This window comes from Gossypium hirsutum, chromosome D13 (genome assembly GCF_007990345.1).
Source record: "Gossypium hirsutum isolate 1008001.06 chromosome D13, Gossypium_hirsutum_v2.1, whole genome shotgun sequence".
Lineage (NCBI taxonomy): Eukaryota > Viridiplantae > Streptophyta > Magnoliopsida > Malvales > Malvaceae > Gossypium > Gossypium hirsutum.
Genome location: NC_053449.1, coordinates 5,449,832 through 5,462,975, shown reverse-complemented (window position 1 = coordinate 5,462,975; position 13,144 = coordinate 5,449,832). Strand labels below are relative to the sequence as shown.

Genomic DNA, 13,144 nt, shown 5'->3' with positions numbered 1-13,144 from the left:
ATTTTATCATCCTAACTCAATTTAATTTTTTTTCGAATCGAGTCAAGTGCAATGAAATTCAAGTTGAGTCAAATTGAGTGAAATTATTCAAGTTAAGTTAAGATCTTGTTACAAATAGAACATAAATTTAAAACCATATATATTTGAAAACTTTTTCAAAGCAAAATAATAATAAAAAATAAGATACCTTAGTATTATAAACTTGAATCATTAATTAACTTATTTAGGTCCCAAAATTATTATTTTAGAACATTTTTTTTAAATTTTACTTTCTTTATGTATTTTTTACAGATTTTATGTTTTTTTTAAAAAATTTATAAATATTTTGAATTTAAAAAATTATTTAAAATTATTCAAACTGGATTGACTCAACCATATAAAAAGGAAAGAGGCAATAGAAGTATGGATGAGGGTTTAATATTATTGATAAAGTCGGATGCCTTGGGCCCTAAGTTTCAGTTCCTAACTTGTTTGTACTATAATCATATATTTATACTTATATAAACATTATATGCAATAATGAAAATAAATAAAATAAAAGGATAAGAAACAAGTGGTTGGAGGGCATGATTTTTGGATTAATGCATTGTCAAGTTTGACTAGACTTTCGATTAAAATGAAAGCTCACATGGTTATATGAGTAGTGTGTCTTTTACTTAAATATGTGGCCTTCAGCTCATATTTTGTCTGTGTATGTATATATAAAGTCACCGAAACATAGTCATAGAGTGAGCGGCTGAGCCCTTTGGCCATGGGGCTTGTAATGTACTGCAGCAGCCATGGGCGTCCCTATGGATTCTGTCGTGAAAAGTATGGATAAACTCAGCATCAGCGACGGCTGTCATCTATCGTCTACAGTTAAAAAAAATCAAGGGATCCATATGAAGAAATATTCTTTTTTACTTTCATATTGAGAAATTTACGGATGAATTTTCTTAAGGTAGGAAAAGGGATAAAGAAAGAGGATTTTAATTAACAAGTCAACATTCATAGGTGTCGAGTTCGAGATTATTTATTTAAATCTTAATTCAGACCTCAACTCTTATTAATGTCAAGTTTAGTTTAGCATTTTGGTTATTGACTCTTACTTGTTTGAAGTTGATCTCATGGGAGTTGATAGAGTAAAGCCGAATTCAACACCCATAAATGTCTAGGTTCTAAGTCTGATTTGTTTACCGTTAAACATATTCTTTTTGCAAGTATGAAACAAATAAGAGTAAATAGTCAAAATGTTAATCTGAACTTGATACTAATAAGAGCCAAGTTCAAAGTTCAGATTTAAATAAATAAGGTTGAACTTAACACTTATGGGTATCAGACTTATCACTCGAAATTCAATTTTCTTGTTTCTTTCTTGATTCCAAAAAAATTCAATGATCAAAATCCCTATACTAAACTCGACACCCCTGAGTTTTAAGGTACTCCTAAATAACCATATTCTAAGAAATAAGTTTTTTAGGAACGTATGTTGAGAATTAATATAAAATTTCTCAATATCAAAATAAAAAACCCCTGAAAGAAATTAGAATAAGATTTTTTTTTCATTTAACATGATCCATATTAGTTTCTAAAAATTTCCAAAATTTTTATGGAGTTTAATGAAATTTTCAAAAAAAAAATAGAATTAACATAATTAAAATTTTCAAAATCTTAAGAAATGAATAAAATTTTCAAGAAAATGTTTTAAGGGCCAAGCCTTCGGCTCCTATTACCATTTATTCCTGCAAAATAAACCCAAAATAAAACGATGATGAATTTAGCGACATCCATCCGCTTTCGTTAAAAAAAATGTACCAAATATTTTCATGAACCCAAATGAATTCATTCAACTTATGAAGCACGTCCAACTAAGAAAAAATAACTAAATTAAATTAAATTTCAAAAAATAAATCATTTATTGTCAAGGTTTAGTTTACAGGTTAGGCATAATTAATATTTTGAAATTTTTTTATGATTTTGGAACTGAAATATTTTGTTTAGAATTGAGTCGAAAATGAAAAACAAAAACAATTTTCATGTAATTTTTAATCAATAAATGTTAATTTTATTACAATTTAGTTATATTTGATTCTTTTTATAGTGCAATGATTAAATCGATTCATTTCATAATAGAAAGACTAATTTGATTAAGGTTGTATAATAGAGGGACTTGGTAGGTATTTTCACCCAACTTTTAATGGCCAAAATATAACCCATATTTTCCCTCTGAAACGACAAGTGGGGTTGAAGCCCAACCAAAAAACCAGACAAATGGGGTCTTCAGTCTTGACTGAGAATGACCCTCCATTAAACCCATGAATCTTTCTCTATATTACGAAAAAGAAAATATTTGGCCTCAATATTAGTAAATAAAGTGATAGTTATTAAAATCAGTCTGGATAATTATTTTTTTATTTTAACAAAATTTTAGAATTTTTATGATTTTTTGATTACTATAATTTTCTTTTAATTTCTTTAAGTGGTGATACCGTTCAATTTTATTAAAAATCGAAAGTTCAACTTGTTTGACCTCCAGTTTTATCTTTTTATTTATGAGTTGGGAATAATTTATAATATTGTGTCAAAAAATAATTATTAAATAATAATAATAATAAATCTCCCATTTGCAAATCATAATCATTAAGTGCAATTAGGTCCAATACAGGAGTCATTCTATAAATAAATAAATCGTAGGGTGGGTTTAGATGAGCGGTACGTTTACTTACAAATGGCGGTAGCGGTGTGATTAGATACTGTAACGATACTATAGTGTGAGACAAAAAATATGCTAAACGCATCATAACGTACCACACCACACTCAATCGCCCATCTAAACCCATCTATAATCTCTCTTTTAAAAGAAAAAAAAACTTCAATTTAAAATTTAAAAATCTCCGCAAATCGAGAGATTTCTTGTTGGTATAAATATGAAGCAGTGCCTTCAGTACGTGGCTTTTAGGTGGTGGCTTTTAATGAACAAACAAGCATGACTGTTGGAAGTGGCATATCAATTTATGAATAAACTATTAAGGCTTAGACCAAACGTTATTTATTATTGTGAAACGACCCAGATTTGCTTTTGTTATACCAATTGACCCAGAGTGTCCACAATTAAATTACGTGCCCCAAAAACCACAAGCCAACCTAATCCTTGGCTTAATAATAATAACTAAATTACATGGTGAATTAGCTGAAGAAGACAGACAGTGAGACGGGTGATATGTTTAAAGATTTCGGCAATGACCAAATTGATACTTGGTTAAATTCTTTGATATGAATGTTGGATGCGAATGCTTTAAGAAAAAATAAAAAGCCTCAACAACATAACATAGAAAATGGGTAAAGTAGGAGGCTATTGAGAGAAGAAAAACAAGATTTTCAGCTACATGGCGAGGAATTCTCAATCCGCATTGTATTAGTTTTTATTATGAATTAGTAAATTATGAGATCGGGAATCATATTTTTTTTGGTTCAAGTTAAATAAATTTGAGTTATTGCTTCTTTAAAATCAAATTGGGTTATTCAATAGTCTACGAGAATTTAAACATATTAATTTTGACTTTAAACTTAAATTTAATCCGGTTAACTTGAAATCGGAGCTAGGTAAAGTTAAACCTCTAATTAAATACATAAAAAGCAAAGTTCTTTCATCTTCTTTTTTTTCTTCTTTAAAACTCAAACTCAAGAACTTGCTCAAGACAGGGAGTTTCATATAATAATAAATCTTTTAATTACCATCTTCCCTCAATCTGCAAATTGTTGTTATTTATTAGTTAGTCATTTGTTATAGATTGGAAGCATATAGACATGAAATTTAGGACCAAAACAATGCCAAAAATGCTAAATAGGGTTCCAACCCAAAGTGAAATTGTCTATCGTTTGCTAAATAGGATTGCACGAACAAATGTTTTCTCTAACAGGTGATCATAAGTAACTTATCGAATAAGGATTGATACTTTATCACTATTGTAGTTGAAGCCTTGATTCAAGGGACTTGTCAATGGATTGGCAAGGCTTATCAAGTTGATTTTATTCTGCTGGTCGGCACTATATGTAGGAGGCACATTTTCTTTGTGAGTGTGCGACTTTGGATGCTAGGAAATCGGATAATCTTGTTCAAATTACTTATTATCTGTTTTTATTTATTCTTCTGTTTGAGATTTTCGTATTCTTGTCTAGTATTGAAGAACTTTCTTGCGCAATATTGAACTTTAACTAATAGAGACGTGTTGATTTTGATTGATTGGATAATATTATATCCTAAGTTAGATTTTTCAAACATAAAATTGTTGTGTTTGAACTATAATTGTTTCAATTGTTTTCGTCTCCATATTGCTTTTTATTTTTATGAACTTAAAAGTTTTTGTTCTATCACACGTTACACTTTGAATGAAATTAAACGTTAAATTCCGACATTATTAATGAAAATCTTACATTCCCTAATCACATAATTCAACATTACCTCAAGCCAATAATATGATATTACCAAGAATGTCAAGCTTCGGTAATTTAAAGATCATTTTAAGACTTAATTTTTTTAATTAATGTGACAATTCTACTTTATTTTTAATGACTTCAATCTATTTTCACTACAACTAAAATGAAAATTATAATAAATACTAATTAATTAAACCCTCCAATTCTTCTATATGCTTTTTCGAATAAAATTTTAACTATATTTTTCTATTCATCGTTTGTCTATTAAATTAAATTTTATGGAACATTATCTTTTCTGTTTTTCGTTCATTAATTATTATTTTAAGTAAAAAATCATTATTTAATTACTTATTATATTTTTCTATTCACGTGTATTTTATCAAATTACCTCAAAATAAAATAAAATAACACTTTTTAACTTTACTAACATTGCATACACATGAATTATTATGTAAATGGACGTTTACTTAATTTTTTTAAAATTTAAAATATATATATACATTATTTTTAAAAAATAATTAAAATTAGAAAAAAAATATTAAAAATATTTTATTTAAAAAATTAATTAAGTGCTTATATGCTACCTACTTGGCAATTCACATGTACGCCACATCATCAAAGTTTAAAAATATTAACTTTTTCATCAATTTTGAAATGATTTGACAAAAAATACGAGTTCATTGATTAAAAGAGATAAAAAAATTAAATACAGAGCTAATTTTTATTTTTTGGGGTGAGGTTGGAGGATAAAATGAAATTGAAAACTGGAACTGATAAAGAGTGACATGGGCATTTGGTCTAGTGGTATGATTCTCGCTTAGGGTGCGAGAGGTCCCGAGTTCAATTCTCGGAATGCCCCAATCACACTGTTTCCTTTTTTTATCTTACCATAGAACCAGCTTCTAAAACTAGAATAAAATAGAAGCTTATCTGAGAAGATGAAGACTTTTCCAGTGAATAAGAAATAAACTATGCCATTTTCTAAAGTTCATTTTTTTGCGCCTTTAATCTTACAGTCAGAAAAATCTGAGATCTGCAACAAATAAACAGAACTTCAGGCTAGCTGTGCCATGCCCACATTCACTAATTGTTTCTGCAGTTTTGTTCTAGAACCCTTTTTGAAGTTCAAATCAAAAGATTGAATTCCTAAGACCCAAAACTTGCAAACTATCTCTCGCACTAATAAGCCATTCACCAAAGGTCAAAACAAGTTCACCTAAATTACAAGAAAGACTTCACAGTTTACAATAGTTAGCATCCCTTGCACGTATAAAAGTTTATAGCTATGTTCTTCAGCTTGGGTATATATCCGACACGGGTATGATTAGTGTTTTCTAAGTTTTTCCATGTATTTGGAAGATCTTCGAAGATCACATTGCCATATCGGAGTGCTGGGACACTGGTACATCAAGAAAAACAAAGAGTCCGACCAACATTGGCCTAATAATAGCACTCATCCTTCAGAGCCTTGCAGAGAAAATGCTTTTAGGACATGTAACCTGATTAGCAATTCCCGCAAAACAGCTAATGGACGTGTTACTGGATGCTCCTCTAAACAACTCGGAAGCACTTCACCCTAATTCCACTAGCAGAAAAGCCCACAAACAATCCAGTTCTTACTTTGGCTATATAAAAGCCAACATCACAGAGAACAAGATTGGGCATTTGGTCTAGTGGTATGATTCTCGCTTTGGGTGTGAGAGGTCCCGAGTTCGATTCTCGGAATGCCCCAAAATGCCTTTTCTGCTTTTTGATCTGCCATAACTCACACATGGAATGGAAACATATTTGGGTAGAAGGTTAAAACACAAGTCTCTGTTGCTTAAGAGGCAAAGGTGGCGTCAAACTCTAACAGGGAACTATAACTTTAGTACAATAAAAGCAAGAGAAGAGGTTCATGTGGTATTTGCCTATTGAGAGTTAATAAGGATCTCAGAAACTCATGGAAAATACTAAACATTTTAAACACAAAGTTTAGCATTTGGTCTAGTGGTATGATTTTCACTTAGGGTGCGAGAGGTCCTTAGTTCAGTTCTACCCACCCCCTTTCCTTGAACTTTCCTTAATTTTAAATATATGGTCAGAGAATCAGCTTGTAAACATCAGATCTATTTGTTTCCTCACAAGTTCCTTTGTAATGAATAAAAATAAATAAATAGATTGTGCCCTTTTCAAAAGTAAACTGTTGATCTTAAAGCTATCCACAAAGTCAATAGATTGTGCCATTTTCAAAAGTAAACTGTTGATCTTAAAGCTATCCACAAAGTCAACTTTAAGAAAAACATCAGATCTATTTGTTTTCTGACAAGATTTCCTTTGTAATGAGTAAAATAATTAGATTGACCCATTTTCAAAAGTTTAAAATATTTTGTTGTTGATCTTAAAGCTATTCCACAAAAAGGACAGGTTAAAATATTTTACTGAAGATGCCTATCTATAGTGCAGCCAAAAAACATAGAGCTAAAGAGGCAAAGTATTTTTTCCTCTTTTCTGAGTGAATTCCTATCTTCTGCATCTGCTAAAACTACTTTTATTTCTTTTTTCCTGATCCAACTACCAGACTATATACTATGTAAGCTAGCTATACCCCTTCCCTAAACACCCACTGCCTTACCCTTTGGAGGTGGGATTCAGACCTGCATACTTATTTAATAACCAAACAATTTTACCACCTAAATTAATATCTAATGACTTTCATAACCAGCTTGAAAAGTTTACCGTAATTAGGTTTTTACTAGCTGCCTAGTGGTTTCATAATTTCAATTTTTATACTGTTTTGAAATATAAATCAAAATACTCTAATGTCCAACTACAGTAATTAACAAAGCACTGATTCAGCAGTCAGACTATTCATGGTTAAAAGAAATTTATAAAATTTAGGCAATTCATTACCTATAGATGTTCTGGCCTCTCGAGGGATCCATATTCTGAACTAATAACTATAAACAGCTATTATATATATATAGATATGAAAGTTGTAACCTGGTACTAATGCAATTTCAAAAGCCCTTAGCATCCAATTATAGCAGGCCAATGATACATTGAACCACATCAAAAGTGAGGGATCTGAAAATTTTGGTTTTCTATGAATGGGTCTACCAACAGTTAATAGGAGTTTAATAACCAGTTCCTAGCTGCCTGATTGCCCAAGAAGTTCATCTTTCAACCATTGGTGTGAGTACCAAGGTAGTAGTCAAATAGCAGAACAATTTGCTCAGAAGTCAGCAGATAAACATCAAAACTTAGCACAATTTGAAAAAAAGAGCTAATAGCTAAACCAAATTCAGTTAAACATTCAAGATTGGGCATTTGGTCTAGTGGTATGATTCTCGCTTTGGGTGCGAGAGGTCCCGAGTTCGATTCTCGGAATGCCCCAATTCCTAGTTTCTTTTTATCTGGACTTCATCTTGAACTTTCTGCTAACATCAGTCGGTAATGAGGGGGCCATGAATACAAGGAACAGCCACACTATTCGTCTGCACTAACATCAGGAAACATTAGATCCCATAACCACTCAGAGAAATGGCATCTCATACACATGGAAAGAAGACACATTTGAGGAGCAGGTTAAAACACAGGGAAGCCTCTCTTGAATTTGGCTTTGCAGGGCCCATGAATAAAACAACAAATCGTGATAAACTTTCAGCATAAGTCTGGTAGGCACATCTTTATATCACTTCATATTATTATTCCATGTATCATAAATTATCAAAACTCGAGGTCCACAAATCTTGTCTTCTAGTCCGACCCAAATCTGAAAGTAAGAAGTATAAAGCATAAACAAACATCATTTCTATGCTACAAAAAGATCCCACCCAAATCCAAGGTCCAAGTTTTAAGAAGCAATGGTGGCATCAGACTTAACAGGGGAACTAGAACAGAATTACAACAAAAGCAAGGCACTAAAATCACCATAGCAAGGAAATTACACTAGGAGAACATCAAAAGCAAGAAAAGAAACAAGGGGCAGCTCATATGGGTTTAGGGTTTAGGGTTAATAGGACCCCAGAAACTGAAAAAAATACACTTGACATTGCAAGTATCAGAGTTGGGCATTTGGTCTAGTGGTATGATTCTCGCTTAGGGTGCGAGTGGTCCCGAGTTCAATTCTCGGAATGCCCCACCCTAGTTTATCCTTTTCCCCCTTAATTTCAAATATATGATCATTTAGAATGAAGTCTAAAAGTCAAATATCAGATCTCTCTATTTCCTGACAAGATTCTTTTGCAGTGAGTAAAAAATAAATAGACTGCTGCCATTTTCAAAAGTTTATTGTTGAACCAACAAAGAACCTAAAAGGCAAAGTACTTTTCCACCTGTTTGAGTGAGTTCCCATATTCTCTATCTGCTAACACCGCTTTCATTTCTTTTTCCTGAATCAACTACAAGGCTATACTGTGGGGTAGATCGCAACTTACCTCAACCCCAACCAGCTTGAAATGTTTATTAGGACATTATTTAGCGATTAGATTTCTACTAGCTGCCTACTTGTTAAGCAATTTCATTGTTTAAATTATTTTGAAGCATAAATCAAAATATTCAAATGTCTAATTACAATAACTAGCAAAGTACTGGCTTTAGATGTCAGACTCTTCAAACTTAAAACAAATTTAGGGTACGTTTGTTTCATTGAAAATGACTTACGAAAAATGCTTTCTGCATTATCTTCTGTTTGTTTCGTTGAAAACAACTTAGTCAATGGACAAAAACTTACATGTCAACAGAAAATAAGTTCCTTTTCCTATAAATTGACTAGCCCTTTTAAAAAGTGTAAGTCCTTTTCCAGAAAAGAACTAAAGTAATTCCGTTTTTATATAAAACTTAACTTAAATCAAGCCCTTAGCATCCGATTGTAGCAGAAAATGATCAATCAACCGCATCAAAAGTGAGATTTGAAAATTTTAGTACTCCAAGAATGAGCCCATTGAAAGTTAATAGGAGTTCTAGGAGAAAAGATCTAGTAGCTACAAATCACACGTGAAGTATATTAAAAATTGGGCATTTGGTCTAGTGGTATGATTCTCGCTTAGGGTGCGAGAGGTCCCGAGTTCAATTCTCGGAATGCCCCAGCCATTTTTCCATTTTTTCCCTAATTTCAAATATATGATCAGAGGACCAACGGGAAAGTCAACTCTTTAAGTCACGTCAGATCTATTTGTATCCTGAAAAGATTCTTTTGCAGTGAGTAAAAAATAAATAGATTGTTGCCATTATTGTTGAACAGCACAAATAAATAGAGTTACTATGCACGTTGAAAAGCAGGTTCAGCTATTTTACTGGAGATGCCTATCTATATTCCAGCGAACCTAAAAGCAGAAGTACTTCTCCACCTTTCTGAGAGTTCCCATCTTCTCTATCTGCTAACACTGCTTTCATTTCTTATTCCTGAATCAACTACCAGGCTATACTATGTGGGCTAGATCGCAACTTACCTCAACCCCCACTCCCACACCCTTTGCTGAAAGATATGATTCAGACCTACATCCTTATGCATAACCAAACACTTTTACCAGCTAAATTAAGTCCAGAGACTCTGATAACAAGCTTGAAATGTTTATTAGGGCATTAGATTTCTACTACCTGCTTAGTTGTTCAGCAATTTCATTTTTTAAATTATTTTGAAGCATCAATCAAAATACACTAATGTCTAACTACAACAACTAGAAAAGTACTGATTTAGCTGTCAGACTCATCATAGTTAAAAGAAATTTATAAAATTTACGAGATTTGTAAGCTAAAGAAGTTTCAGCCTCTAAGGGATCGACATAAGATGTAACCTGGAGCTAATGCAAAAAAGCCCTTAGCATCCAATTGTAGCAGACAATGATCATTGAACCACATTGAAAGTGAGAGATTTGAAAATTTTGGTATTCCAAGAATGAGCCCATTGAGAGTTAATAGTTCTACGAGAAAACAATCTAATAGCCACAAACTAGACGTGAAGAATATCAGACATTGGGCATTTGGTCTAGTGGTATGATTCTCGCTTTGGGTGCGAGAGGTCCCGAGTTCGATTCTCGGAATGCCCCAGCACTTTTTTCCTTTTGGTTATCTATATTATATACTAAAATATTTTATTAGAGGAATCTGTACCAAAGTCAACTTTTAAGAACAAATATAGAACTTTATAGACTTAGATTGATACTTTTTCTAATAAGTTCCAAGAAATAAATTAGGCTGTATAAACTATTTTAGCATGTCGACAAGCTAGCCTCATACCTGGAATAATGGTTGCAAGAAAATCGAGTTCTGCAGAACCCTGTGAAAATAATGCAATAAAGCAGTTAATCAACAATAACCAGTTTAGCGACAAAAAAGATGGAAAGAGGAAAGGCCACCAGAAAACAAATATGTCTCATCCTTGACCTGAGTAAGAAGCAAGTCCATCTGTCAATCACAAGAACCAAGCTATAGTCCGTGCTATGGGCCTCATCCATTACCTTCTCCTTTGACACCATTATGCCTTTAACCAAAGGTTAAAACAGGATTCCCACCAAGGTCAACAAAATTACAGATTGGCTTTAGAGCTACAGTACTCATCATCCTCGTCCAAAGAGAAAGGCATCAGTAATCTTGCCTAACCTGTTTATTCCAATAGCAAAAAGCATCACAAACAACCTAGTCCCGATCACAGATTCAAAGATTTCATCAATAAATAACGGTATGCACCATTTCTTGAAAAGCGATGCCTACAAATGTAATAACAACATATTAGAGCAATAAATGAGCATTTGGTCTAGAGGTATGTTTCTAACATTGGGTGCAAGGGGTCCGGATTCAATTCTCAGAATGAAATAACATCTTAGACCAAAAATCAAAACGACCTCATTTTCTCTTTCTCCTTTTTGTGTGCGCGCGCAATTACTATACTAAGCAGAGTGGCAAAGCACTGCAAAAGGCGCAAAACCAGGTGCACGTGGGATTGAAGAACCATTCCAGGATTCTTAGTAAAATTACCAAATGACTGTAGCAGCCAAAGTAGATAGCACCTCCACGTATTCTATCAGTAAAAGAGTTTGCTGTTCAGTTTACAAAGTCCAACAACGAAAAAGGTTATCAAGACGCAAAATTTAATAATTAGTTGATAGCTGCCCAATCGTCCAATAAGTTCATCCTTCAACCATTCGTTAGAGTACCAAGGTAGAAGTCACATAGCAGAACAATTTGCTAACAAGTCAGCAGACAAACATCAAAACTTAGCCCAATTTGAAGAAAAGAGCCTATAACTAAAACAGATTCAGTTAAACATCCAACATAGGGCATTTGGTCTAGTGGTATGATTCTCGCTTTGGGTGCGAGAGGTCCCGAGTTCGATTCTCGGAATGCCCCAACTCCATTTTTTATTTTAGTTTTATCTTACAACTTGAAATATGATCAAAAGAATCTAACCAGAAATCAAATTCGAAAGCACAATTAAAAAATTTATCAACTTCATCTTGATTTGTTTGCTAACATCATTCAGTAATTTGTCGCTAAAACATAAAGGAAGAACAACATTGTTGGTCTTCCCAAACATCAGGGAACATTAGATTTGCCACAACCTCCCATGGAATGAAGACACAATTGAGAAGCAGCTTAAAATAAAAAGAAGCCTCTCCTTAATTTGGCATGCAGCCCACACAAATAAAACAGCAAACCACGATAAACTTTCTGCAGAACTTTAAGCATAGCCAGCCTAATTGTCTTGTCAGCTCATCTTTATATCACTTTATCGTATCATTCTATGTATCATAAGTTTGTGGTAGATCTGGCTAGCCATCTAGCTATTAACCAAGCATTTACCTAATAAATAAATAATGTACAAATAAATTATCAAAACTCGTGGTCCATAAATCTCGTTTGGTCCACCCAAATCTGAAAGCAAGAAATATAAAGCATAAACAAACATCATTTCTATGCTACAAAAAGATCCCATCCCAATCCAAGGTCCAAGTTTTAAGAGGCAATGGTGGCATCAGACTCTAATAGGGGAACTATAACAGAATTCCAACAAATTCAAGAGACGAAAATCACTATCGCAATTCGAAAGGAAATTACAATAGAAGTAAATCAAAAGCAAGAGAAGAAACAAGGACTGCTCATATCATGTTAACCAATGTGAATTAATAGGATCCTAGAAAGTAAAAAAAATATTTGAGTACAAACATCAAAATTGGGCATTTGGTCTAGTGGTATGATTCTCGCTTAGGGTGCGAGAGGTCCCGAGTTCAATTCTCGGAATGCCCCAGCCATTTTTCCATTTTTTCCCTAATTTCAAATATATGATCAGAGGACCAACGGGAAAGTCAACTCTTTAAGTCACGTCAGATCTATTTGTATCCTGAAAAGATTCTTTTGCAGTGAGTAAAAAATAAATAGATTGTTGCCATTATTGTTGAACAGCACAAATAAATAGAATTACTATGCACGTTGAAAAGCAGGCTCAGCTATTTTACTGGAGATGCCTATCTATATTCCAGCGAACCTAAAAGCAGAAGTACTTCTCCACCTTTCTGAGAGTTCCCATCTTCTCTATCTGCTAACACTGCTTTCATTTCTTATTCCTGAATCAACTACCAGGCTATACTATGTGGGCTAGATCGCAACTTACCTCAACCCCCACTCCCACACCCTTTGCTGAAAGATATGATTCAGACCTACATCCTTATGCATAACCAAACACTTTTACCAGCTAAATTAAGTCCAGAGACTCTGATAACAAGCTTGAAATGTTTATTAGGGCATTAGA

At 33.0% G+C, this 13,144-nt stretch overlaps 1 protein-coding gene and 8 non-coding genes across 27 annotated transcripts in view; 8 read left to right on the top strand and 1 right to left on the bottom strand.

Moving 5' to 3' along the window:
* Window positions 1-5,203: 5,203 nt before the first annotated feature.
* On the top strand, window positions 5,204-5,275 carry TRNAP-AGG (transfer RNA proline (anticodon AGG)). Its single transcript has one exon. It is a non-coding gene; the product is annotated as a tRNA-Pro (tRNA).
* An 800-nt stretch (window positions 5,276-6,075) lies between these two features.
* On the top strand, window positions 6,076-6,147 carry TRNAP-UGG (transfer RNA proline (anticodon UGG)). Its single transcript has one exon. It is a non-coding gene; the product is annotated as a tRNA-Pro (tRNA).
* A 1,122-nt stretch (window positions 6,148-7,269) lies between these two features.
* The window catches only part of LOC121225689 (uncharacterized), a 32,378-nt gene continuing 26,503 nt past the window's right edge, over window positions 7,270-13,144 (bottom strand). For 9 of the 19 annotated variants that reach the window (XR_005923556.1, XR_005923555.1, XR_005923557.1 and 6 more), the window contains 3 exons: window positions 10,783-10,998; window positions 10,636-10,675; window positions 7,270-8,170 (listed from right to left, as the gene is read on the bottom strand). Coding sequence is in view for 4 of the 19 variants with exons in the window: in XM_041110096.1 (XP_040966030.1) it covers window positions 8,090-8,170; window positions 10,636-10,675; window positions 10,783-10,879 (218 nt within the window). In the remaining 15 variants the exon portion in view is untranslated. Of the gene's footprint in view, window positions 8,171-10,635; window positions 10,676-10,782; window positions 12,199-13,144 lie in introns of all 19 variants that reach the window. The other 10 variants (XM_041110096.1, XM_041110094.1, XM_041110095.1 and 7 more) reach the window with 8 other exon arrangements.
* TRNAP-UGG (transfer RNA proline (anticodon UGG)) lies at window positions 7,720-7,791 on the top strand. Its single transcript has one exon. It is a non-coding gene; the product is annotated as a tRNA-Pro (tRNA).
* TRNAP-AGG (transfer RNA proline (anticodon AGG)) lies at window positions 8,467-8,538 on the top strand. The gene has a single exon. It is a non-coding gene; the product is annotated as a tRNA-Pro (tRNA).
* Window positions 9,413-9,484, top strand: TRNAP-AGG (transfer RNA proline (anticodon AGG)). Its single transcript has one exon. It is a non-coding gene; the product is annotated as a tRNA-Pro (tRNA).
* TRNAP-UGG (transfer RNA proline (anticodon UGG)) lies at window positions 10,374-10,445 on the top strand. The gene has a single exon. It is a non-coding gene; the product is annotated as a tRNA-Pro (tRNA).
* TRNAP-CGG (transfer RNA proline (anticodon CGG)) lies at window positions 11,674-11,745 on the top strand. The gene has a single exon. It is a non-coding gene; the product is annotated as a tRNA-Pro (tRNA).
* Window positions 12,571-12,642, top strand: TRNAP-AGG (transfer RNA proline (anticodon AGG)). The gene has a single exon. It is a non-coding gene; the product is annotated as a tRNA-Pro (tRNA).